A 25,951-nucleotide genomic window follows, 5' to 3' on the forward strand; every position below is an offset into this window, starting at 1 on the left:
CGCTCGCAAAGCTACGCCACCCCTATTTCAATATCCTGGATCCGCCCCTGATCATGATGACGGTGAAGATTCCAGTTTTAACATGTAATTATTAAAAAACACTATAGCAAATTAGTAAAAGGTATAAAATAATGAATGTCGACTGGAGAAAGACAATGGAACAATATGAGAATTGTTTGAAGGTACTTGCTTGGCGAAATCAAATGTATATAAAGTTTGCAGTAGGCCTACCCACGTACGCGTATATATGAGTTCTGAAATGAATGAATTGTTGGGTTTCTCGACGTTTCAATCATTAATTTACTTTGATCATTCTGTTTGTGAGAATCAGAAAACAAAACTCCTCTCTTAAGCAAGACGCGGATCATAATTATCTATGAACATCAAAGCATAATTGATCGAAACGTTGATAAACTCACGTCATTTTCAGAACCAAATAGGTTACCGTACGTTTTATTTTAAAATTCTATTATGATCTTGACATTTAAATCGAGGATTCTGTGTGTTTTTCTAAAAATAGTTTAGTGTAAGTTTGAGTGAATAAGTATAGACTTCAGTAATCCTATTGTGTATCTACAGAAAGACCTACACCAGACTGTGGAATAGCTTTTGTGACGTCACGGCAAAAGTCAATAGCGACATGTGATCGTGATATTAAAGTTGACCTAAGGGGTGAAGTTGCTTCCAAATGAATACTGGAATAATATTGATAGTTCTTTTGCAATTTATATTTTTGTATAAGTGTTTTTGGATACAATCATCAATCTACCTACCATAAAAATTATTATCTGCAAAGACGAATTGCAATTTTGTTATTACGTGTCGGATACGTGTTTGTTTGTTTGTTCGATACAATCAACATACCAAGGATTACCCATAGATCTAAGATTTCCAATGGGATTACAATCAAAATACCAAGGATTACCCATAGATCTAACAGCTTTCCAATGGGATTGCAATCAAAATACCAAGGATTACCCATAGATCTAAGATTTCCAATGGGATTACAATCAAAATACCAAGGATTACCCATAGATCTAACAGCTTTCCAATGGGTACAATCAACATACCAAGGATTACCCATAGATCTAAGCTTTCCAATGGGATACAATCAACATACCAAGGATTACCCATAGATCTAGAAGAGCTTACCAATAGGGTCCTTATAACAAAATAGACAATTTCACAAAAATATAACAACAGTTCACAATACATCAGTCTCGCTATGCACATTACTAAGATAAAGCTTTATAGCACTTTTACTCATTAAGTGTTTTTATACCTTTTATGTTTGATGGAAGATTATTCCAATCTTTAATATAGTATGGTAATAAAATAGAGTAATCTACATCATGGTATGTATATCTTATAGGCGTGGACCTATAATAGTGGAATCTACATCATGGTATATCTTATAGGCAAGGACCTATAATAGTGTAATCTACATCATGGTATATCTTATAGGCGTGGACCTATAATAGTGTAATCTACATCATGGTATATCTTATAGGCGTGGACCTATAATAGTGTAATCTACATCATGGTATATCTTATAGGCGTGGACCTATAATAGTGTAATCTACATCATGGTATATCTTATAGGCGTGGACCAATAATAGAGTAATCTACATCATGGTATATCTTATAGGCGTGGACCTATAATAGTGTAATCTACATCATGGTATATCTTATAGGCGTGGACCTATAATAGTGTAATTTACATCATGGTATATCTTATAGGCGTGGACCAATAATAGAGTAATCTACATCATGGTATATCTTATAGGCGTGGACCTATAATAGTGTAATCTACATCATGGTATATCTTATAGGCAAGGACCTATAATAGTGTAATCTACATCATGGTATATCTTATAGGCGTGGACCTATAATAGTGGAATCTACATCATGGTATATCTTATAGGCGTGGACCTATAATAGTGTAATCTACATCATGGTATATCTTATAGGCGTGGACCTATAATAGTGTAATCTACATCATGGTATATCTTATAGGCGAGGACCTATAATAGTGTAATCTACATCATGGTATATCTTATAGGCGTAGACCTATAATAGTGTAATCTACATCGTGGTATATCTTATAGGCGTGGACCTATAATAGTGTAATCTACATCATGGTATATCTTATAGGCGTGGACCTATAATAGTGGAATCTACATCATGGTATATCTTATAGGCGTGGACCTATAATAGTGTAATCTACATCATGGTATATCTTATAGGCGTGGACCTATAATAGTGTAATCTACATCATGGTATATCTTATAGGCGTGGACCTATAATAGTGGTATCTACATCATGGTATGTATATCTTATAGGCGTGGACCTATAATAGTGGAATCTACATCATGGTATATCTTATAGGCGTGGACCAATAATAGAGTAATCTACATCATGGTATATCTTATAGGCGAGGACCTATAATAGTGTAATCTACATCATGGTATATCTTATAGGCGTGGACCAATAATAGAGTAATCTACATCATGGTATATCTTATAGGCGAGGACCTATAATAGTGTAATCTACATCATGGTATATCTTATAGGCGTGGACCAATAATAGAGTAATCTACATCATGGTATATCTTATAGGCGTGGACCTATAATAGTGTAATCTACATCGTGGTATATCTTATAGGCGAGGACCTATAATAGTGTAATCTACATTATGGTATATCTTATAGGTGTGGACCTATAATAGTGTAATCTACATCATGGTATATATCTTATAGGCGTGGACCTATAATAGTGTAATCTACATCATGGTATATCTTATAGGCGTGGACCTATAATAGTGTAATCTACATCATGGTATATCTTATAGGCGTGGACCTATAATAGTGGTATCTACATCATGGTATGTATATCTTATAGGCGTGGACCTATAATAGTGGAATCTACATCATGGTATATCTTATAGGCGTGGACCATTAATAGAGTAATCTACATCATGGTATATCTTATAGGCGAGGACCTATAATAGTGTAATCTACATCATGGTATATCTTATAGGCGTGGACCAATAATAGAGTAATCTACATCATGGTATATCTTATAGGCGAGGACCTATAATAGTGTAATCTACATCATGGTATATCTTATAGGCGTGAACCAATAATAGAGTAATCTACATCATGGTATATCTTATAGGCGTGGACCTATAATAGTGTAATCTACATCATGGTATATCTTATAGGCGTGGACCTATAATAGTGTAATCTACATCATGGTATTATCTTATAGGCGTGGACCTATAATAGTGTAATCTACATCATGGTATATCTTATAGGCGAGGACCTATAATAGTGTAATCTACATCATGGTATATCTTATAGGCGTGGACCTATAATAGTGTAATCTACATCATGGTATATCTTATAGGCGTGGACCTATAATAGTGTAATCTACATCATGGTATATCTTATAGGCGAGGACCTATAATAGTGTAATCTACATCATGGTATATCTTATAGGCGAGGACCTATAATAGTGTAATCTACATCATGGTATATCTTATAGGCGTGGACCTATAATAGTGTAATCTACATCATGGTATATCTTATAGGCGAGGACCAATAATAGAGTAATCTACATCATGGTATATCTTATAGGCGTAGACCTATAATAGTGTAATCTACATCATGGTATATCTTATAGGCGTGGACCTATAATAGTGTAATCCACATCATGGTATATCTTATAGGCGTGGACCTATAATAGTGTAATCTACATCATGGTATATCTTATAGGCGTAGACCTATAATAGTGTAATCTACAACATGGTATATCTTATAGGCGTGGACCTATAATAGTGTAATCTACATCATGGTATATCTTATAGGCGAGGACCTATAATAGTGTAATCTACATCATGGTATATCTTATAGGCGTGGACCTATAATAGTGTAATCTACATCATGGTATATCTTATAGGCGTGGACCTATAATAGTGTAATCTACATCATGGTATGTATATCTTATAGGCTTGGACCTATAATAGTGTAATCTACATCATGGTATATCTTATAGGCGTGGACCTATAATAGTGTAATCTACATCATGGTATATCTTATAGGCGTGGACCTATAATAGTGTAATCTACATCATGGTATATCTTATAGGCGAGGACCTATAATAGTGTAATCTACATCATGGTATATCTTATAGGCGTGGACCTATAATAGTGTAATCTACATCATGGTATATCTTATAGGCGTGGACCTATAATAGTGTAATCTACATCATGGTATATCTTATAGGCGAGGACCTATAATAGTGTAATCTACATCATGGTATATCTTATAGGCGTGGACCTATAATAGTGTAATCTACATCATGGTATGTATATCTTATAGGCGTGGACCTATAATAGTGTAATCTACATCATGGTATATCTTATAGGCGTGGACCTATAATAGTGTAATCTACATCATGGTATATCTTATAGGCGTGGACCTATAATAGTGTAATCTACAACATGGTATATCTTATAGGCGTGGACCTATAATAGTGTAATCTACATCATGGTATATCTTATAGGCGAGGACCTATAATAGTGTAATCTACATCATGGTATATCTTATAGGCGAGGACCTATAATAGTGTAATCTACATCATGGTATGTATATCTTATAGGCGTAGACCTATAATAGTGTAATCTACATCATGGTATATCTTATAGGCGTGGACCTATAATAGTGTAATCTACATCGTGGTATATCTTATAGGCGTGGACCTATAATAGTGTAATCTACATCGTGGTATATCTTATAGGCGTGGACCTATAATAGTGTAATCTACATCATGGTATGTATATCTTATAGGCGTGGACCTATAATAGTGTAATCTACAACATGGTATATCGTATAGGCGTGGACCTATAATAGTGTAATCTACATCATGGTATATCTTATAGGCGTGGACCTATAATAGTGTAATCTACATCGTGGTATATCTTATAGGCGTGGACCTATAATAGTGTAATCTACATCATGGTATATCTTATAGGCGTGGACCTATAATAGTGTAATCTACATCATGGTATGTATATCTTATAGGCGTGGACCTATAATAGTGTAATCTACATCATGGTATATCTTATAGGCGTGGACCTATAATAGTGTAATCTACATCATGGTATGTATATCTTATAGGCGTGGACCTATAATAGTGTAATCTACATCGTGGTATATCTTATAGGCGTGGACCTATAATAGTGTAATCTACATCATGGTATGTATATCTTATAGGCGTGGACCTATAATAGTGTAATCTACATCATGGTATATCTTATAGGCGTGGACCTATAATAGTGTAATCTACATCATGGTATGTATATCTTATAGGCGTAGACCTATAATAGTGTAATCTACATCATGGTATATCTTATAGGCGTTGACCTATAATAGTGTAATCTACATCATGGTATGTATATCTTATAGGCGTAGACCTATAATAGTGTAATCTACATCATGGTATATCTTATAGGCGTGACCTATAATAGTGTAATCTACATCGTGGTATATCTTATAGGCGTGGACCTATAATAGTGTAATCTACATCGTGGTATATCTTATAGGCGTGGACCTATAATAGTGTAATCTACATCATGGTATGTATATCTTATAGGCGTGGACCTATAATAGTGTAATCTACATCATGGTATATCTTATAGGCGTGGACCTATAATAGTGTAATCTACATCATGGTATATCTTATAGGCGAGGACCTATAATAGTGTAATCTACATCATGGTATATCTTATAGGCGTAGACCTATAATAGTGTAATCTACATCATGGTATGTATATCTTATAGGCGTAGACCTATAATAGTGTAATCTACATCATGGTATATCTTATAGGCGAGGACCTATAATAGTGTAATCTACATCATGGTATATCTTATAGGCGTGGACCAATAATAGAGTAATCTACATCATGGTATATCTTATAGGCGAGGACCTATAATAGTGTAATCTACATCATGGTATGTATATCTTATAGGCGTGGACCTATAATAGTGTAATCTACATCATGGTATATCTTATAGGTGAGGACCTATAATAGTGTAATCTACATCATGGTATATCTTATAGGCGTAGACCTATAATAGTGTAATCTACATCGTGGTATATCTTATAGGCGAGGACCTATAATAGTGTAATCTACATCATGGTATGTATATCTTATAGGCGTGGACCTATAATAGTGTAATCTACATCATGGTATATCTTATAGGCGTGGACCTATAATAGTGTAATCTACATCATGGTATGTATATCTTATAGGCGTGGACCTATAATAGTGTAATCTACATCATGGTATATCTTATAGGCGTGGGCCTATAATAGTGTAATCTACATCATTGTATATCTTATAGGCGTGGACCTATAATAGTGTAATCTACATCATAGTATATCTTATAGGCGTGGACCTATAATAGTGTAATCTACAGCATGGTATATCTTATAGGCGTGGACCTATAATAGTGTAATCTACATCATGGTATATCTTATAGGCGTGGACCTATAATAGTGTAATCTACATCATGGTATATCTTATAGGCGTGGGCCTAAGTGTAATCTACATCATGGTATATCTTATAGGCGTGGACCTATAATAGTGTAATCTACATCATGGTGTATCTTATAGGCGTGGACCTATAATAGTGTAATCTACATCATGGTATATCTTATAGGCGTGGACCTATAATAGTGTAATCTACATCATGGTATATCTTATAGGCGTGGGCCTATTATAGTGTAATCTACATCATGGTATATTTTATAGGCGTGGACCTATAATAGTGTAATCTACATCATGGTATATCTTATAGGCGTGGACCTATAATAGTGTAATCTACATCATGGTATATCTTATAGGCGTGGACCTATAATAGTGTAATCTACACCATGGTATATCTTATAGGCGTGGGCCTATAATAGTGTAATTTACATCATGGTATATCTTATAGGCTTGGACCTATAATAGTTTAATCTAAATCATGGTATATCTTATAGGTGTGGACCTATAATAGTGTAATCTACATCATGGTATATATCTTATAGGCGTGGACCTATAATAGTGTAATCTACATCATGGTATATCTTATAGGCGTGGACCTATAATAGTGTAATCTACATCATGGTATATCTTATAGGCGTACTAGGCCTATAATACCTGAAGTCTATCTTAGAAATTTAACTCTGTTGTTTATGTTCAGATAACCAATAGCTTTGAGTTGTTCCTGACCAATGTCTGCCCAAGGGGCAATGTGTGCCCAGGGCCAATGTGTGCCCTAGGGGCAATGTTGAAGATAACCCCTACAATTTTGTTTTGGATTACCTGGAGTTTATTTGGAAGGAATGAAGTTATACCAGAATACCAGGCTGTTGCAGCATAGTCTAAAATACACTGAATTAATGCAGAGCATAAAAGTGTCCTACTTTGCTTGTCCTAACAGCTAGCCAGCTGCCTACAGACATTTCAATCTGGTCGAATTTGCTTTAGTTTCATAATACATGTAACATATTCTTCATTTGAAATACAGTTATCAATTTGTAAACCAAGGTGCTTATGGAATCATGACTAAGGATATTATGATCATTAAAAGTGATTTTGAAATTCTCAATATTTTTAACTTTTCTTTCAAACAAAATGCACTCCGTTTTTTGTGGGTGCATGGACAAAACTTATTTTGAACTAACCACTTGTAACATAATTCCATACCATGACCTAGTTAATGTGAAATATATAATGAATCACGATGAGCCACCAATCGGCAAAAGTTTGCAATCATTATCAATACGACATATCGATAATATAACAAATAAAAAGGAGCGGGCCTAAAATAATGCCCTGTGGAACTCCATGAGTACATTGTAATGTTGGGAAAAAGTGTCAATCAATATCAAATAGACATCGATAATATAACAAATAAAAAGAAGCGGGCCTAAAATACTGCCCTGTGGAACTCCATGACTACATTGTAGTGTTTGGAAAAAGTGTTAATCAATATCAATCAATACAAACAATTTGTCTTCTATTTGAAAAATAAGATCTAAACCAATCGATCGACCCAATCCCCATTGCGTTTAAATAAGATCTAACCAATCGATCGACCCAATCAATCCTCATTGCGTTTAAATAAGATCTAAACCAATTGATCGACCCAATCCCCATTGCGTTTAAATAAGATCTAAACCAACCGATCGACCCAATCCACATTGCCTCTAAATAAGATCTAAACCAATCGATCCATTGCCTATAATTTCTTACAAATGATAAAGTGGTCAACAGTATCAAACGCCTTCTGCAGGTCAAGCATGACCATGCCTACAAAAGTACCTTTTGAAATGTGACTTCTAAGACAATCATTTAGGTGAATGAGGACTGAGTCGATAGAGAAGCCTCTTCTAAGACAATCATTTAGGTGACTGAGGACTGAGTCGATAGAAAAGCCTATTCTAAGACAATCATTTAGGTGAATGAGGACTGAGTCGATAGAGAAGCCTCTTCTAAGACAATCATTTAGGTGAATGAGAACTGAGTCGGTAGAGAAGCCTCTTCTAAGACAATCATTTAGGTGAATGAGGACTGAGTCGGTAGAGAAGCCTCTTCTAAGACAATCATTTAGGCGAATGAGGAATGAGTCGGTAGAGAAACCTCTTCTCTAAAACAATCATTTAGGTGAATGAGGATTGAGTCGATAGAGAAGCCTCTTCTAAGACAATCATTTAGGAGAATGAGGACTGAGTCGGAGAGAAGTATCTTATAAGACAATCATTTAGGTGAATGAGGAATGAGTCGGTAGAGAAGTCTCTTCTAAGACAATATATCATTTAGGTGAAAGAGGACCGAGTCGGTAGAGAAGCCTCTTATAATACAGTCATTTAGGTGAATGAAGAATGAGTCGGTAGAGAAGCCTCTTCTAAGACAATCATTTAGGTGAATGATGACTGAGTCGGTAGAGAAGCCTCTTCTAAAACCACTTTGAAAAGTATACAATAAATTATATTCAGACAAGTACTTTTCACGTTGTTTATAAAATACTTTTCCAACATTTTAGATACGGTACTTAAAATACTAATTGGTCTGTAATTCCTTACATTATCTTTGGGATCTTTTTATGGAGAGGCAACACCTTAGCTAATTTCATATCACCAGGAACAGAATTCTTAATTATAGATTTGTTAATAATAAACGTTAATGGCTTTTTAAGAATCTGGCTGCGATTTTATCAAAATGTTTTCTTCGGTAACTTTAGGTAAAACTAATTTGTTCGGAAACACATTTCTAGAGTAATTGTAAAATGATTAAATACATTTAGAGTCAGTATATGAATTATTGCACAATGTGAGTTCAGATAGCAGATCAGAAGCAATATTTCAAAAATAGTTATTAAAATGATTAGATATATAGTACAAATATTAAAACATTTATTGCCGTCTATATTTATACACAAATGTGAATTCTCATTTCTTTTAGTATTTAAACCAATTCCCTTTTGGTGTTTCCATAACATTCATTTTGCAGTTTTTAAATATTATTTAAAAAGATTTTAGCTGGTTATTTTCTAAAAATACTTTCTATGGAATTTTGAATGGAATATTTATAGACGTCGTACGACGACGATATAATCGTGTACATTGTGTTTCAACAGAAAGATAGTTGGACCGTGGAAAAGTTTTTGTGACGTTCGGACAAAGTCAATATAGCATACATATACGTGGATTATGAATAATAATTATACAGTAGTTGACGTCAAAGGGAGTGCCGCAGTTGATGCTACAAATCGTCACATTCAACTGTATCGGTATACTTGATAGTCCAGATACGAGATCCAGTTACAGTCCAGTCTTAAACCAATTTGTAAGTTTACACTAATTACACAGTAGTTGACGTCAAAGGGAGTGCCGCAGTTGATGCTACAAATCGTCACATTTTACTGTATCGGTATATTATTGATAGTCAAGATACGAGATCCAGTTACAGTCCAGTCTTAAGCCAATTTGTAAGTTTACAATATTTCATTAATATAGTTCGGAACAATAATATGAGAATATAAGGCATAGTTCTGATGGTTATGCTTCCATGGTTATTTGAAGTAGAGTGTGGGTTGTGGTAATGCCTTGTTAATATCACTGAACGTACTATTCTGTGTGCCACACACTAATCGTCAACAAACAGCGAGTTTCTCTGAGTAACAGAAGAATGCCATCACAACAAACAAAATATATCATATTATAAGACAATTATAATACTTATGTATGTTTTTTATATTTAAGTACGGTCCTATACAAGGCTAACATTCAATCTCATTTTTCGGGTGATTGCCGAACCGGATCATAATCCTCGGGTGATTGCCGAACCTGATCATAATCCTCGGGTAATTGCCGAACCTGATCATTATTCTCGGGTGATTGTCGAACCTGATCATAATCCTCGGCTGGCTGATTGCTGAACCTGATCATAATCCGCGGCTGATTACCGAACCTGATCATAATCATAAATGTAGCGGGTGTTCACTCCTCTTGCGTTCTGCGCAATACTAACACCGCCGACTACAATAATAATAAATTTGTATTGCAACTTAAGGAAACATTACAACAGTTGGTACTTAAGTGAAAAGGCTGAGGTTACTCCAGTTTGTCACTGATTACCAAACCTATCTAATATAATCCAAGTACGCGTGCGAAACATAAGGAACATTATAAATTACCCGGATGCTCGTCACTAAATTGACTTTGAACAAACTGCACACGATCGTTTCATACCAAGTAAAGTTCAATACTTGGTATGAAACGATCGTCACTTCTATAAGTTTGACATATTTCACCAACCCTATTGATTTAATCTAACAGACTCATACAGAGGTAAATATGTTTCAAGATAAACCTAAATTTATCCAAATTTTCCCCTTAAGGGTCTTTTTGTTAAAAGGAAACATTACTACTAACTTAGCAGGTATCATTCAGGAAAGTCATTGTTAATTGAAAATTTTTTTCTAGACAAATCGTGCAAATAAAATATGCTAAAAATGTTTTTTTTTAGTCGACAGAAAAGATACGGGACGCTGTTTGATGACATTGATAAATAATTGTGCAAACACATATGGTTTAGATTTGTTTCAACTCCTCTATAATGTGGCGCGTAGATTTGTAAAAACTAGGGCTTCAAAAAAGAATTTGGCCAATGGTGACATCCATAATGGCTTCTGATTCTGAATTAACGAGCAATAATAACCTTATAATACTGTATGTTTCGATGAAATGGTTAAACTTTTTTTTTAATTCTCTTTTTCAACTAAAGTACGTGGAAAAAATTACTATTCTATAAAAAATGTCTACAAACGAAAATACGAATCAATATAAAATATTTATGACCGTGTTCACATTTTTTCGCCGCACTTTATGGAATGAAAGGAAAGAAATTAAATTGTGATTCCTGATGTGTGCATTTAATTGTGTTTGTTTTTTAGATACCTTGATATAATTAATGCCTATAATACTGTACATAAGCGAGCATAGCGTAATAGTTGTAATCAATCAAAACCACCTATTTTTTTATTTATTGTGTTTTCACTCTTGAATATTATTTTGATTCCTACTTCTTATAATATTATGTTTTATGTATTTTATATTTGATTTTTTTCTTTGTGCCACTAATTTTAAAAGGTGATATCCAATGAATTAAACAAATTTATATAACACCTACACACATTCATGTCATTTGATTGGACGATTGTATCACATGGCGTGAAATAGTACGTACTATTTAACGATCGTGAAAAGGTACTTTTTTTTTATTTTTCGCGTATATCCAATACAGCACCGTCTGTTCTGTGACGCGCACCACGCGATCGCTCCTTCACAACGAGATCAGAACAATGACAGTGGCAATGACAAGAATCTATTTCGATGTTCTATAACAAATACGGTAATGAATGTTTTTATATTCGTTCTATTTCATATTTAAAACTCAAGACGATGCTGCTAGGTATATGGTAAATAACGTACGCCTATGAAAAACAAATGTACTGGTATAATGAACTGTGTGAAATCAATGACTTTTGACATTTTTGGTCCAACTGAATAAAACATAAAATGAGAGCATTATTTCTATATACAATCAAATAATGGTCTATTATGCTTATTAATAATATTCTGAAAATGTGTACAATTCAAAAAGTATTTTTAAAAACGGTAGAAAAAAAACATTTCTATCGAAGTTGCTAAAATCAGTAAAAAAGTAAAATTTGACAAAATTAAATTTATTATTATTCTTTACAGATTCAAAATGGATGAAAATGATGTAGAATTCCAAACATTTCTGAGAAAACTTAGTGAATACTATGCTGGTGTAAACCTGCGATGGCTGAGAATGCTTCTATTTGATAATATACCAATTGGACCTCTTGGTGCAAAATCAGCCCTAGATTTATTTAATCAACTGACTGAACGTGGATTGATTTCCAAAACTGATGTGAAGCTGTTGTCGGACATTGCTGAAGTAACCATGATGGCCTTAGCAACAAAACACATAAACAAATATAAGAACACTATCCAAAGTAGCGATACAGCAGGTGTAGGATTAACAGCATATCGCAGAGCAATGTTTAATGTGCTAACTAACACTGACGAAGACGATTTGATGACGGTTATTGGTTTCTACAAACTGAGTGCCTACAACTATAACAATATATGGGATGTTGTATATCACATTGAGAAAGCCGGACGCTTGAATTCACAAGACGACCGTGACACTTTTGCAAAGCTTATAAACCAACATGCACAAAGTTTCCTAAAAGGTAGATTGCCACATTATTTGCATAATACACTTACTTGAGATCATTTAAATAGAACCTAATTAATTACGTAATTTTGAAATGTGCATTTAACGAATATTATTATAAAACGAATCTCGGTTGGGCCAACTTTTTCTCATTTTCACAGATTTACTCATCTTTATCGTTTCAAAATGAATTAATAATAATATAAAGCAAAGTAACACCCATGTTAAGTCCGAATAAAGGTGCATGTTATGAACATAAATATTTCTGTTATATTTGAATGAAACATAATTTATGTTGAATTAATGCTCCCAATAATTGAATTATTAAGATGTATTAAACATTCATTGTAAATTCAGTTTTTTTACTTTCATTTATTAAACAGTGGAAGTGGCGACCAGTAATAATGAAGAACAAGGAATGCCAAAAGAAGTTAAATCAGAAACAGGTTAGTTACTAATAATGTACCGTATAATTTTGCTCTCAATTTGGTAGTTTTTTAGGTAGAATAATAAGTATTGTTTTTTAATTTTTTTTCCTATTATTTGATTATTAAAATAGGCCAAGTGGCGACTAGTAGTAATGAAGAACAAGGAATACGAAAAGGATTTAAATCAGAAACAGGTTAGTTACTAATAATCTACCGTATAATTTTGTTCTCAATCGGTAGTTTTTTAGGTAGAATAATAATAATAATAATTGTTTTTTTTTTTTCCTATTATTTGATTATTAAAATAGGTCAAGTGGCGACCAGTAATAATGAAGAACAAGGAATGCGAAAAGGAGTTAAATCAGAAACAGGTTAGTTACTAATAATCTACCGTATAATTTTGCTCTCAATCGGTTTAGGTAGAATAAATATTTCTATTTTTTTTCTTCTTATTATTATTATTCTATTATTAAAACAGGGCAAGTGGCAACCAATAGTAATGAAAAACAAACAACGAGAAAAGAGGGTAAATCAGAAACAGGTTTGTTGCTTTCAGAATAATATTTAAACAAAATCCTTTTTGATGTTTAATTCCAATCCTGATCACAATGTAGAACGATATAATAATTAGGAAGCTTCATTGTTTTAAAAAACGAAATGTTGTTAACATCATAAATAAGTAAGACTCATATTACACATATTATTATTCTTTGAGATCCAATAAGCTTAATTCTAATCCGCATTACAAAGTTTGTTTACTGAATACAATTAAAAATAGGTCTACTTAAAAGTAAGATTTTCAGAGTAAATATTTATGTTTTATTAGTATTTTAATACACTAAAACTCCAAACGGTACGGCTCTCTGAAAATTGTTATTTTTCTGTGTGCTGCCCTCTGTTGAGCATATTTCGACAGCGCCTGATGGGATTAAAAATTGTATTTGCCGCCCTCTATTCAGATTCAGATTCAGATAACATTTATTCAGATAATAATGAATGAACATATAGAATAGAAAAAAGACGGTAACTGAAAGTCATTATTATCATGGATCCCTTCTAGAAGTTCAAACTTGTCTCGCAGGAACCGACAAACAAAACATTACTACAGTAAAAGAGTACAAATAAACCTAGTATAGAGTATATAATTACATAGTTGAGGATAAAAAAAATTACAGTATAGGCTAATAACATAACTAACATCTTCTTTATCAAAATTATTTAAAATTATATTTTTATATTTTCTTGGATGAAATAAGTACCGACATTGGTAAATGAAAAATATAATAATCACATATGCATTTACATACATATACATATATATGGTTACGATGATTGGATGGAGTAAGTATATAGATTAATGATTGCAATAATAAACAACAACTAATATTTATGTGTAAACTTAAATAGTATATTGAGTATAAATATTGATAATAAGCATATTAACTAAGCTGTATAATATTTAGATATGTAATGATTCTTTAATTTTTTTCGGAAAGTAAATAAAGATATTGACGCCTATACTTCAATCAATGGAAAAACGAAGTTTCTGTAACAATAAAACATTCTTATGCATTAACAACAATCATGATATTATCTAAGCCCTGAAAAACATAAATAAATAGTTAACATGATTACATTCATATTAATTTGGTAATACTGCCTAATGGATCAATTGATAATCGGCAATGTAATAATATTAATAATGTTTTCAACAAAAAAAATGTATTCAGAAAAGATAGAATTAGTTATTTTTCCTTAAACAGAGGAGGAAGTGTCGACGACTCTTAAAGAAGAACAAGGAAAGCGAAAAGAATATAATGACTCCGCCTCACGAAACAGAAAATCTTGGTTTGTTATCACTCTCGAAAGATTGGGCTTGAAAAAAATCAGATTCAATTGAGTTACTTCAGTTATGTATGCATAACATTAATAATATGGTATTTAAAAATTAATAATTGCACAAAAAAAAAGATTTCCTATTTAGAAAGTATATATTAAGTAAAACTTAGTTTGATGGGTTTAGATAGATATATAATTTATGTTTGAAATAATGTTTATCAAATGAAATCACATCGTCTTACTTTAATTTTGCTCATTTAATCATAATTAATTTGAAAATAAAATATCTTCATAAAAAAATTCATGAAATTCAGAAATAGTAATTCATCGTACTCTTTCATGCTGGTAAAATCATCTTAACTCAAATAACATTGAGGCACGTCAGTTTAAAAATTCGTTCTGATTAATGATAGATTCTGTTTGCCGCCCTCTATAATACCTTTTATTTTTATGGATACATGGCCTACTGTATAAATGCACAATTATAAATAAACAAATATAATATACTTTGAAGCTAATAACTTATATATTAAAAAATAACAATAATAACCATGTTAACACCATATGTCATGTATTCTTTAACTCTTTTCACGAAATAACAAAGAATAGAATACGTAATATCAATATTATTGCAAACTTGTGTTTCAAACAGCAGCTCCACGGAAATTAATTTAGGATAAATGGCAAGGTTTTAAATTAAATTAATTCGTACACGTGCAATATTTCATTTTAAATAAAGCAAATGAAATATTTTCAATTTTAACTTTCATATTAAAAAATGTGAAGACTATAATTTTTTGGTGCAATTTCTATTATTTCTGTTTATTTGAAAACATTTTCATTTTTTATAGTACAATTAAATTTTTATTTCACCTACAAAAAAAAGGAATTAACACACATGCGTGCTACAGACGGTAATGTCGTAAACCGTTAATGTATAACCTCCAGCTAACTAATGTAGAATGGTCATTGTGTAGTAACGAATTGCCTCACAGCTAATGTAGTACTTTACTAGTATCGCTAACTAATGTAGAATGGTCATTATGTAGTAACGAATTGCCTCACAGCTAATGTAGTACTTTACTATCGCTAACTAATGTAGAATGGTCATTATGTAGTAACGAATTGCCTCACAGCTAATGTAGTACTTTACTATCGCTAACTAATGTAGAATGGTCATTGTGTAGTAACGAATTGCCTCACAGCTAATGTAGTACTTTACTATCGCTAACTAATGTAGAATGGTCATTATGTAGTAACGAATTGCCTCACAGCTAATGTAGTACTTTACTATCGCTAACTAATGTAGAATGGTCATTATGTAGTAACGAATTGCCTCACAGCTAATGTAGTACTTTACTATCGCTAACTAATGTAGAATGGTCATTATGTAGTAACGAATTGCCTCACAGCTAATGTAGTACTTTACTATCGCTAACTAATGTAGAATGGTCATTATGTAGTAACGAATTGCCTCACAGCTAATGTAGTACTTTACTATCGCTAACTAATGTAGAATGGTCATTGTGTAGTAACGAATTGCCTCACAGCTAATGTAGTACTTTACTATCGCTAACTAATGTAGAATGGTCATTGTGTAGTAACGAATTGCCTCACAGCTAATGTAGTAGGCCTACTTTACTATCGCTAGCAAATGTAGTATTAAATATTATATATTTCACAAAACCATTAATGCATTAAAAACATGAGATGAGTAGTAGTAATTAGTACGGTCTTTATTTAAATGTATATTTAATTTCACTTTCTATGGACCAGAGACTCCGAAATAAAAGATTGAATAAATAATAAAATCACATCGTCTTAAGTTTAATTTTACCCATTTAATTATAATTAATTTTAAAATAAAATGTCTTCATAAAATAATTGATGAGATTTTGTAAACAAAATTAAAAAATAGTAATTCACCATAATATTTCATGTACTGTAGTTACAACCATCTTAGTTCAAAACATTGTTTAAAGTTTCTGATTAATGATAATTTTCTGTTTGCCGTCTTCTATAATCCCTTTATTTTCATAGATACAGCATTAATTAAGACCTATAAATGCACAAAAAAATCTGATTAAAACGTAGAGAATTGTAAATTCAGTTTCAATCATAAAAATCTTAAGCAACAAATAGCCTTTTAACCTAATAACATACATGCATGGTATTTAAAAATATCAACATGTCACACTCTGGGTCGTGTATCCTACTCTTAACGACAAAAGAATAAAATACGTAAAATCAATTTTTTTTGTATCAAACGTGTGTTTCAAACAGCAGCTCCACGATAATTACCAGTTAATTTAGGATAAATAGCAAGGTTTTAAATTAAATTAATTCGAACACAAGTGCAATATTTCAATTTTGAATATAGCAAAAAAATGTATTTACAATTTTAACTTTTCCTATTGAAATTAAATGTCAAAACTATCACTTTGAACTCAATTTCTATTATATCTGTTATTTGTTATTGCTTTCGTAAAAAAGTTGTACTGAGATGAATGAAAAATCTTTAATTTGTTTTACTACTTTACAACTCATTTTTTATTTCAACTACAAAAAAAAAAAAATTAATATATGCGTGTTACAACGCTAATGTCGTAAACAGTGAAATATCAGCTTTAGTAAAAACCTCCAGCTAGCTACTAATATTGAAACATCAACAGCTTATGTAGTAAATAAAAAAAAACAAAACAACATCTACTGTAGTTATTGGAGTAACAAAATTGCCTCATAGCTAATGTAGTTGCTATGGAGACAGCTGGAGGTTTTAGCATAAGCTGTGGATTGCTCTACATTAAACGGTTGTTACGATTTGCTGGCGACCACCAGTCGTTTAATCATGGAGGTACAGTATAAAATAATAATAATATTTTATACCTCCATTTAACCGAGTTTTATTTCTGATTGATAATAAATTGTGTTTGTCGCCCTCTATATTATTTACTAGGTTTACTACTTCGGCGCGGCTCCAGCACTATTTATTGTATTACAATACTAGAAATTGCAAGGCCCTTATTAAATAAAATAAATGTATTGTTTTTGCCATTTTTCTTCGCATCTAGACAAGATTGAAGAATATCTGCTTCAAAGACAAAGGAAATTGTGTAGCCAGGCCAGTAGATTTACACCAGCAACAATGCGTGATAGATACAAAGTTGACATTTCGCAGATGTTCACTGATTTAGAACTACTGAAAGAAGGTGACAAGAATGAAGGCTGCAAACCAACAACATTAACAGAAGTGGTAGATGTTATCAGTTCCACACCTGGATGTAGAGCTCTTATAGATGGCGAGGGTGGGATAGGTAAAACTACCATATTAAGGCATTTATCATACAACTGGGCTACACAATCGATTAAAGCATTTGAAGGCAAAATTGTATTTCTTTTAAGTGTACGTGATTTAGACAAAGATGATAACATTTCCAATCTCATTGTAAAGCAACTGGATATGGAAGATTTTAATTTAAATACAGATCTCCCAGAGGACCCACGGTTAATTAAGAAATTCATAAACAAACATAACGATAAAGTTGTACTGCTACTAGATGGGTTAGACGAATTGAGATTTAATAATCCAAGCGTAATTAGTCTGTTCAAAAAGAACAACCTAGAAGAAAGTACCGTGATACTTACTTCACGATCAGAAAACATAGACGAATTCGTAAAAGAGAGTAACGTACATGTAAGGGTTAAGGGATTTAATAACAAGAGCATAGGAAAGTACATTGACAAACATTTTGAGTATTTTGAAAAATCACAATTGGGAAAATCCCTTAAAAGGGAATTAGATATTGACACGCATCTTGAAACAGTTTGGCCTAGAGAGCGAGAGCTAAACCATCATGAAGCGTATGAGTCGTCGTCGTCGGAGGAGGAGGAGTCGTTGTCATCATCATTATCGTCGTCGTCGGAGGAGGAGGAGGATCGAAAACATCCTGAAGCGTATGCAATGTGCAAAAACCCGATGCTACTTCTTTCACTCTGTATATTGTGGGAAGATAATCAAAGTCTCCCCGAAAATAAAACTGACCTCTTCAAAGAACTCTTTCGTAGTATTTTGAATCAGTTCAACAAACGAGAAAACATAACAAAGATTTCTGAATTTGAAAAAACACCAGTGAAATATGTAAATGCTATGATTTTATTAGGGAAATTTATGTATGATAGCTTAAAAGTAAACAAACTTTCAATAAACAAAACGGATTTGACTAAACATTCGAACAAAGCTATGGTTGATATGGCCTTAAAACTCGGGTTCGTTTATGAAGACGCACAAATTTCAAAATCAAATTTTGATAACATTTTTATGCCTCCTCACAAATTGATAGTAGAGTCATTGGTGGGATTTTACTTGTGCAAATTATGTGAAAGTGAAGATATTGAGAATGAGTGCTCAGATGTACGAACATTACTTACACCATTGGATGATGATGAGTGGAAGGTGATACGAGAGAGTGAGCATTTATACAGAGCGACAGAGTTTGCAATTGGTTTCCTTGGTGATAAAGCTGGCGGTTTCCTCAAGCACTGGGTTACAAATAGTTTGTCAACATATCGCAATCTGCCGAGAAATTTAAACTTTGTTAAAAAAGAACATAAAGATGCTGTGGTAAATGAATTAATTAATTACATGACAAGCAAAGATTTAGAAATAAATAATCATTTGGATGATATATCTACCTCCATAAGAATGTTTATTGATTACATTAGTCAAGGTGTACAATGTGACGGGCATTTCATACGTCTAATTATGCAATTGTATTGTATGCCATATGGTCGTCATAGAGTCACTGACTTTTGTAGTAAGATGGCATTGGAGCGAAAGGGAAGAGTTATTGCACACATTTTAGGCATTGAAGGTAAATGTAACTATGTTGGGATTGGGAATCTATCACGTGATGTATTTCATGACTTTGTATCAGAATGTTCTCTCAAACAAGTTCAATTAGCATTACTTCATCTCTATATCCGTGATAGTAACCTTCGCAACATTGATGTTAATTCAATGTCTTCATTACTCATTATGTGTCCTAAGCTGACGATGCTTGACATGGAGGGTTGCAATCTATCAGGTGACGTCATTCGTCACCTGTCTGAAAAGTGTTCAATAAGAAATATTACATTTTATCATTATTAGTTTTCACTGATAACGTATGTTACTTCTACTATATAACAAACACATTTTAAAATCTCGCAGCAAGCAGGTGTCAATTTTTAATATCGCAAATAATTGCATTTCTAACATTAAATTTGTATACAATATAAAAACGACCTTTTATGTATAAATCGTATAGTAGATTAAATCAATATGATAATCTAAAACAATAGCTTTTATAAAATGTTTTTAAATATTTTATTTTGCCATCATACTTACCTTCATCGACGGAGCGCGCGCGCGTACTTCCGCACGCGGCACACTAGCAACGCAAGTAATAATTATTAACAGCTGTAGCAATGCAGATAAACAAGAATGTTTGTTTCTTATTCATTATTATCTTTATAAGCTGTGCTGCCATATTTAATTTAAATTATTCTTTTATAATAATGCAATGTTTTTTACTTGATATATTGTATAGAATTGGTTGTGCGTGTTTTAAAGTAATTATGTGATAATATTATATTAAATGTAATTAATACAACTCTTTATAATTAGGTGTGCTGGTTAAATACTAAAAGTAAAGTGGTACAACTTGAAACTACAAAACATAACATGAACATAGTGATGAAACGTAATTTGTTATCAAAATGAAAACGTAATTAGAAATTATATTAACAAATAAACGCATTATGAGATGTCTTTGGCACAGTAACAACAGAAAAAAGTTGTAGTAGAATTTGTAAAACTAAAAATAACAAAAATAAAACAATGAAGACATTATATAATATAGTTTGATATCAATGATTAGTTTCATTGCTGTGTTTTTAAATATATTTTTTGATGTATACTTATTTGTTGATGTAGAAATAGTGAAATATAATTATGTATAAAATAAATTTAAGGGTGAAAATATATAGATTGGAATAATTAAAAGTTCTACTTAATTTTCAGATATATTTGTGTACAGTCTTTGATTTTCTGTATGTTGTAAGAGTAATAACACTTGGTGTTAACAATAGTTTAAACCTGAACACTGTGCTGACTTGTAATAACACTTGGTGTTAACAATAGTTTAAACCTGAACACTGTGCTGACTTGTAATAACACTTGGTGTTAACAATAGTTTAAACCTGAACACTGTGCTGACTTGTAATAACACTTGGTGTTAAAAATAGTTTAAACCTCAACACTGTGCTGAATTGTAATAACACTTGGTGTTAACAATAGTTTAAACCTGAACACTGTGCTGACTTGTAATAACACTTGGTGTTAACAATAGTTTAAACCTGAACACTGTGCTGACTTGTAATAACACTTGGTGTTAAAAATAGTTTAAACCTCAACACTGTGCTGAATTGTAATAACACTTGGTGTTAACAATAGTTTAAACCTGAACACTGTGCTGACTTGTAATAACACTTGGTGTTAACAATAGTTTAAACCTGAACACTGTGCTGACTTGTTATAACACTTGGTGTTAACAATAGTTTAAACCTGAACACTGTGCTGACTTGTAATAACACTTGGTGTTAACAATAGTTTAAACCTGAACACTGTGCTGTGCAGAAAACAACAGTAAGTACTTGCATAGAAATAAATGTCATAAATACCATTAACAATCCCAGATTTCAATTTGTGCAATATTGGGTATACAGTATGTGAATCCAGTACTGAGATCTTTAACTCCATGACATTCTCATCGCAGGATTCCAGAACCTTAAACACTTCATTCTCCTTTACTGGTTTCAATTTTTTTCCCGCGTTATTCCCAACAAGGCGCTGCGATCCAATAGGAGCTCAAGATCTGCGTCGCTGATGACTTGTTCTTCACAGTTTTTGATAATGCCAGAGTGATCAGTGGAGCGTAACACTTTTAGTAGTTCCATGGGATCCATCACAGCTTTTGAGTCTCTCACCATAGTTTTACTGCCTTTGAATTTACCTAACAAAAACAAGATAATGAATTTTTGAAATGAATGAGAACAATCAATGCCTAGAAGTTTGCATACTACTGTAGAAGTCTATAAAACAATATGATTAGTTTAACGTATTATTTGAATAAACGCCCCGGGCGTTTATTGTTCAGGAGGGTTTTTAGGGAGGTGTGAAAGACAAAACTGACCTTGATGAATGACCATCTTCTCCAGCTTCTTTTTTGCAGCTGCTCTCTCCACTATCTTCTGGTCAATGGTGTTAATGGTCACTAACCTGTAGACAACAATCACTGGCTTTTCTTGACCAATTCTGTGGCATCTATCTTGGGCTTGTAGATCTGACTGTGGATTCTATAATATAACTATAAATGCTACTTTACAAACATTACACCACAAGCTTGTGACTAATTATTATAACATGGGTTCAAGGATATAGCCAATCAGACGCACTGAAATGAGTCACGTGTGCACTCTTTATTTTTTCACTATCATGCACTTGAGTGCAAAAAGTGCGCAGCAAAAAAGCATATTGCACTCTGTGTGTAAATTGTATGGCAGATTATTGATCACGCTGTAATAAAATGTAGTAATTATTTATTTAACTTACCCAATCACTGTCATATATAATGACTGTGTCAGCTGTTGTCAAGTTGATGCCTAACCCACCAGCTCTTGTTGAAAGCAGAACGATGAAATACTGTAATCAGGATTATAGCTAAAATTACTAGTGTGAGAAGATAAGAAAACAATCTTCCACTATTTTTTAATCATTGAAAAACAAATTAACGTGATTCATGGCTGCTATTATTATGAAAAACCAAAACAAAACAAAACATGGTCTGTGGCCTACTACAAGTCCAACTGGTATTATTATATTAAAGATAGTCATTACTTGGACGTGTAAAAATTAAGACAAACACATTTTCCAACTGAATTAAGTTTTCTCTTTACTCTGACGTATTCTGAAATACTTACATGTTGTCTATCATTAAAAACATTCTTGCACTCATTCTTAAAAAAAAACACAGAAACGTAATTAATCATGCAGTAGACCTAGACCTAGTTGCTGATAAAATCAGAATGAATGAAATGTCTATATTAACTGGCCATTTATAATTGTGCATTAACTATAATTTACATTTACAAATTAGCAAAAGTTAGTTGTTTCTTTACTCTGTATCCATGAGTGCTTATACCTGTCAACAGCCATCTAGACGACAGTAGTTCTGTCTCTGTAGACATGGTGGAGGGGATGCTAGTCAAGTCGCCCCATCGCAAAGTCGCCCCATACAAAGTCGCCCCTTACACAGTCGCCCCCGTATCCGGATATTCACCCCCTGGACATTTACCCCCCGGACAACTACCCCCCGGACAACCACCACCTGGACCACTACCCCCTTAGGACAACTACCCCTTTAGGACAACTACCCCCCGGACAAATACCCCCCGGACAACTACCCCCTTAGGACAAAAACCCCCTTAGGACAACTACCCCCTGGACAACTACCCCCCGGACAATTACCCCCTAGGAACAATTACCCCCCGGACAATTACCCCCCGGACAATTACCACCCAGAAAACTATCCCTTTAGAACACCCTAACCACCCAGACCATTCAACAACCCTGACTCTGCAACTATTAATTAATAACTATATTTTAATTCGTTACTTTGACGAATTACTATTCATTATTGTAAACAAAAGTAAAAGATTGAACATAAATATAGCCTGGTGGTATAAACTGAAGATTGTCACACATGATCATAGGATAGTCGAACGTATTATATAGTACTCCATGTATTTACTGTAAAGACTGGGTTCGCTAATAATAATAATAATTTTTGCGTCAGGACAATGCTTCGATAACCACTTAATTTTTGTCTCAAATTTGTCATATATGTATTTTTGTACACTTGAAGAATAATATCACTTTTGATATTTGACCTCAATGTTCACTCACCGAATAAACGTCGATCTTTAAATAAATTCCCCTCAAATAAACGGTGACCATGTCACTCCCATGAAACATCATATGGAATAATCGGCGTCTATTTCCATTAGATTATACCCTCTCCCATTGAATAAACAACTTTCTTCCAATAAATGTCCATCTAAAAACCACCTAAACAATAAACAGCCCAGGCCGTTTTTTCAATAAATACGGTACTTTAAATCTAGCACATCTAGGGTCTAGCGTGCTGTTAAACAGAATAATCGGTTAAAAACGGGTGTTTCGAAACTAGAGACCCGAGACCAGAGACCAGAGACCCGAGACCCAATACGAAAAGGGAGACCTAAATATACGAAAAGGGAGACCCACGTACGAAAAGGGAGACCCCACTATACGAAAAGGGAGACCCCACTATACGAAAAGGGAGACCCTAATATACGAAAAGGGAGACCTAAATATACGAAAAGGGAGACCAAATATACGAAAAGGGAGACCCAAAAATACGAAATGGGAGACCTAAATATACGAAAAGGGAGACCCACTATAAGAAAAGGGAGACCCCACTATACGAAAAGAGAGACCACACTATACGAAAAGGGAGACCCTAATATACGAAAAGGGAGACCCAAATATAGGTCTCCCTTTTCGTATTGGGTCTCGTGTCAGGTCTCTGGTCTCGGGTCTCTAGTTTCGAAACACCCGTTAAAAACAGATGATTTCATTTTTACAGAAACCGGTCCTATATATTTGTCTACTTTTGGATTGGGGGAGGGGGTAGTTGACCGGGGGGTAGTTGACCGGGGGGTAGTTATCCTAAGGGGGTAGTTGTCCTAAGGGGGTGGTTGTCCGGGGGGTAGTTGTCCGGGGGGTTGTTATCCTAAGGGGGTTGTTGTCCTAAGGGGGTAGTTGTCCGGGGGGTAGTTGTCCGGGGGGTAGTTTTCCTAAGGGGGTAGTTGTCCGGGTGGTAAACATCCGGGGGGTACCTGTCTAGGGGGTAGGTGTCCTAGAACCAGTCGCCCCATCGCAAAGTCGCCCCAAAACAAAGTCGCCCCGACACAGTCGCCCTATCGCAAAGTCGCCCCATCGCAAAGTCGCCCCAACGCAAAGTCGCTCCATCGCAAAGTCGCCCCATCACAAAGTCGCCCTATCGCAAAGTCGCCCCAAAACGTTAAAAAATAGTTTACAAGTGCGTAAAATGTTGCAATGATACACAAAATAACACAACGTGTAGGCATAAAAGGGGAAGCCCCGCCATGTAGTCTCGGGTCACACGATCGGCACGCACCCCCATATCAGAGAGGAAGCCCCCGACTAATCACTCGGTCGCACTCAGCGGTCGCACTAACGTGCTAGCTTACCAGAGGGAAACCCCCGTAATTACTCCGCCGTTGCCGTTGTCGCACTCTACAATGCACCATCTGAAGATGGGGAAACCCCGCCGGAGTTTTACGATGATATCAGTCGCGTTCGAAATCGGTGGCGATAAAATGATGTTATACGATCTAGATTATTTTTACTTTGGTCGATGAATATTTATTATTATTATTAGGCCTATATTAATAATTGATTTTTGTTTTTTATTCTACACATTTATACATTTATTATATTATCCTAAAAAATGAGCTGGTATCGCGTAGGTTGAAGAAATTGTAATTGTGGCTCTGGTAACTAATTTTAAAATCATATAACATTTTCGAAACTATAAATCAGGGATAATCTTTTTAAAACTTTCAAACAAGGGACTATTTTTTTAATGATTTTTAAAAAGCACATCACTCCATTAAAACCTGCTGTAAAATACAAATTAAAACACATATTATGTATATAATAGGATAAACATTAATGTATACGACATTTAGCGCGACCAAAG

The 25,951-nt window shown here is 33.6% G+C and overlaps 2 protein-coding genes and 1 pseudogene across 2 annotated transcripts in view; 1 reads left to right on the forward strand and 2 right to left on the reverse strand.

The window, feature by feature from the left end:
• Positions 1-22,798, reverse strand: part of LOC140044531 (lymphoid-specific helicase-like) — a 41,747-nt gene extending 18,949 nt beyond the window's left edge. Inside the window, 1 exon segment of the mRNA XM_072089081.1 lies at positions 22,734-22,798. The gene's annotated coding sequence lies outside the window, so the exon portion shown is untranslated.
• LOC140044530 (uncharacterized) lies at positions 11,907-18,350 on the forward strand. The gene is made up of 8 exons (XM_072089080.1): positions 11,907-11,964; positions 12,318-12,835; positions 13,203-13,265; positions 13,379-13,441; positions 13,556-13,618; positions 13,726-13,788; positions 15,011-15,143; positions 18,158-18,350. Exons 2-8 carry the CDS (start codon positions 12,325-12,327, stop codon positions 18,165-18,167), a joined length of 906 nt encoding a protein of 301 aa, XP_071945181.1. The 5' UTR covers positions 11,907-11,964; positions 12,318-12,324; the 3' UTR covers positions 18,168-18,350.
• LOC140044533 (lymphoid-specific helicase-like) lies at positions 19,347-22,833 on the reverse strand (annotated as a pseudogene).
• Between the last annotated feature and the right edge of the window lie 3,118 nt (positions 22,834-25,951).

Source organism: Antedon mediterranea, chromosome 3, assembly GCF_964355755.1.
Source record: "Antedon mediterranea chromosome 3, ecAntMedi1.1, whole genome shotgun sequence".
Classification (NCBI taxonomy): Eukaryota; Metazoa; Echinodermata; class Crinoidea; order Comatulida; family Antedonidae; genus Antedon; species Antedon mediterranea.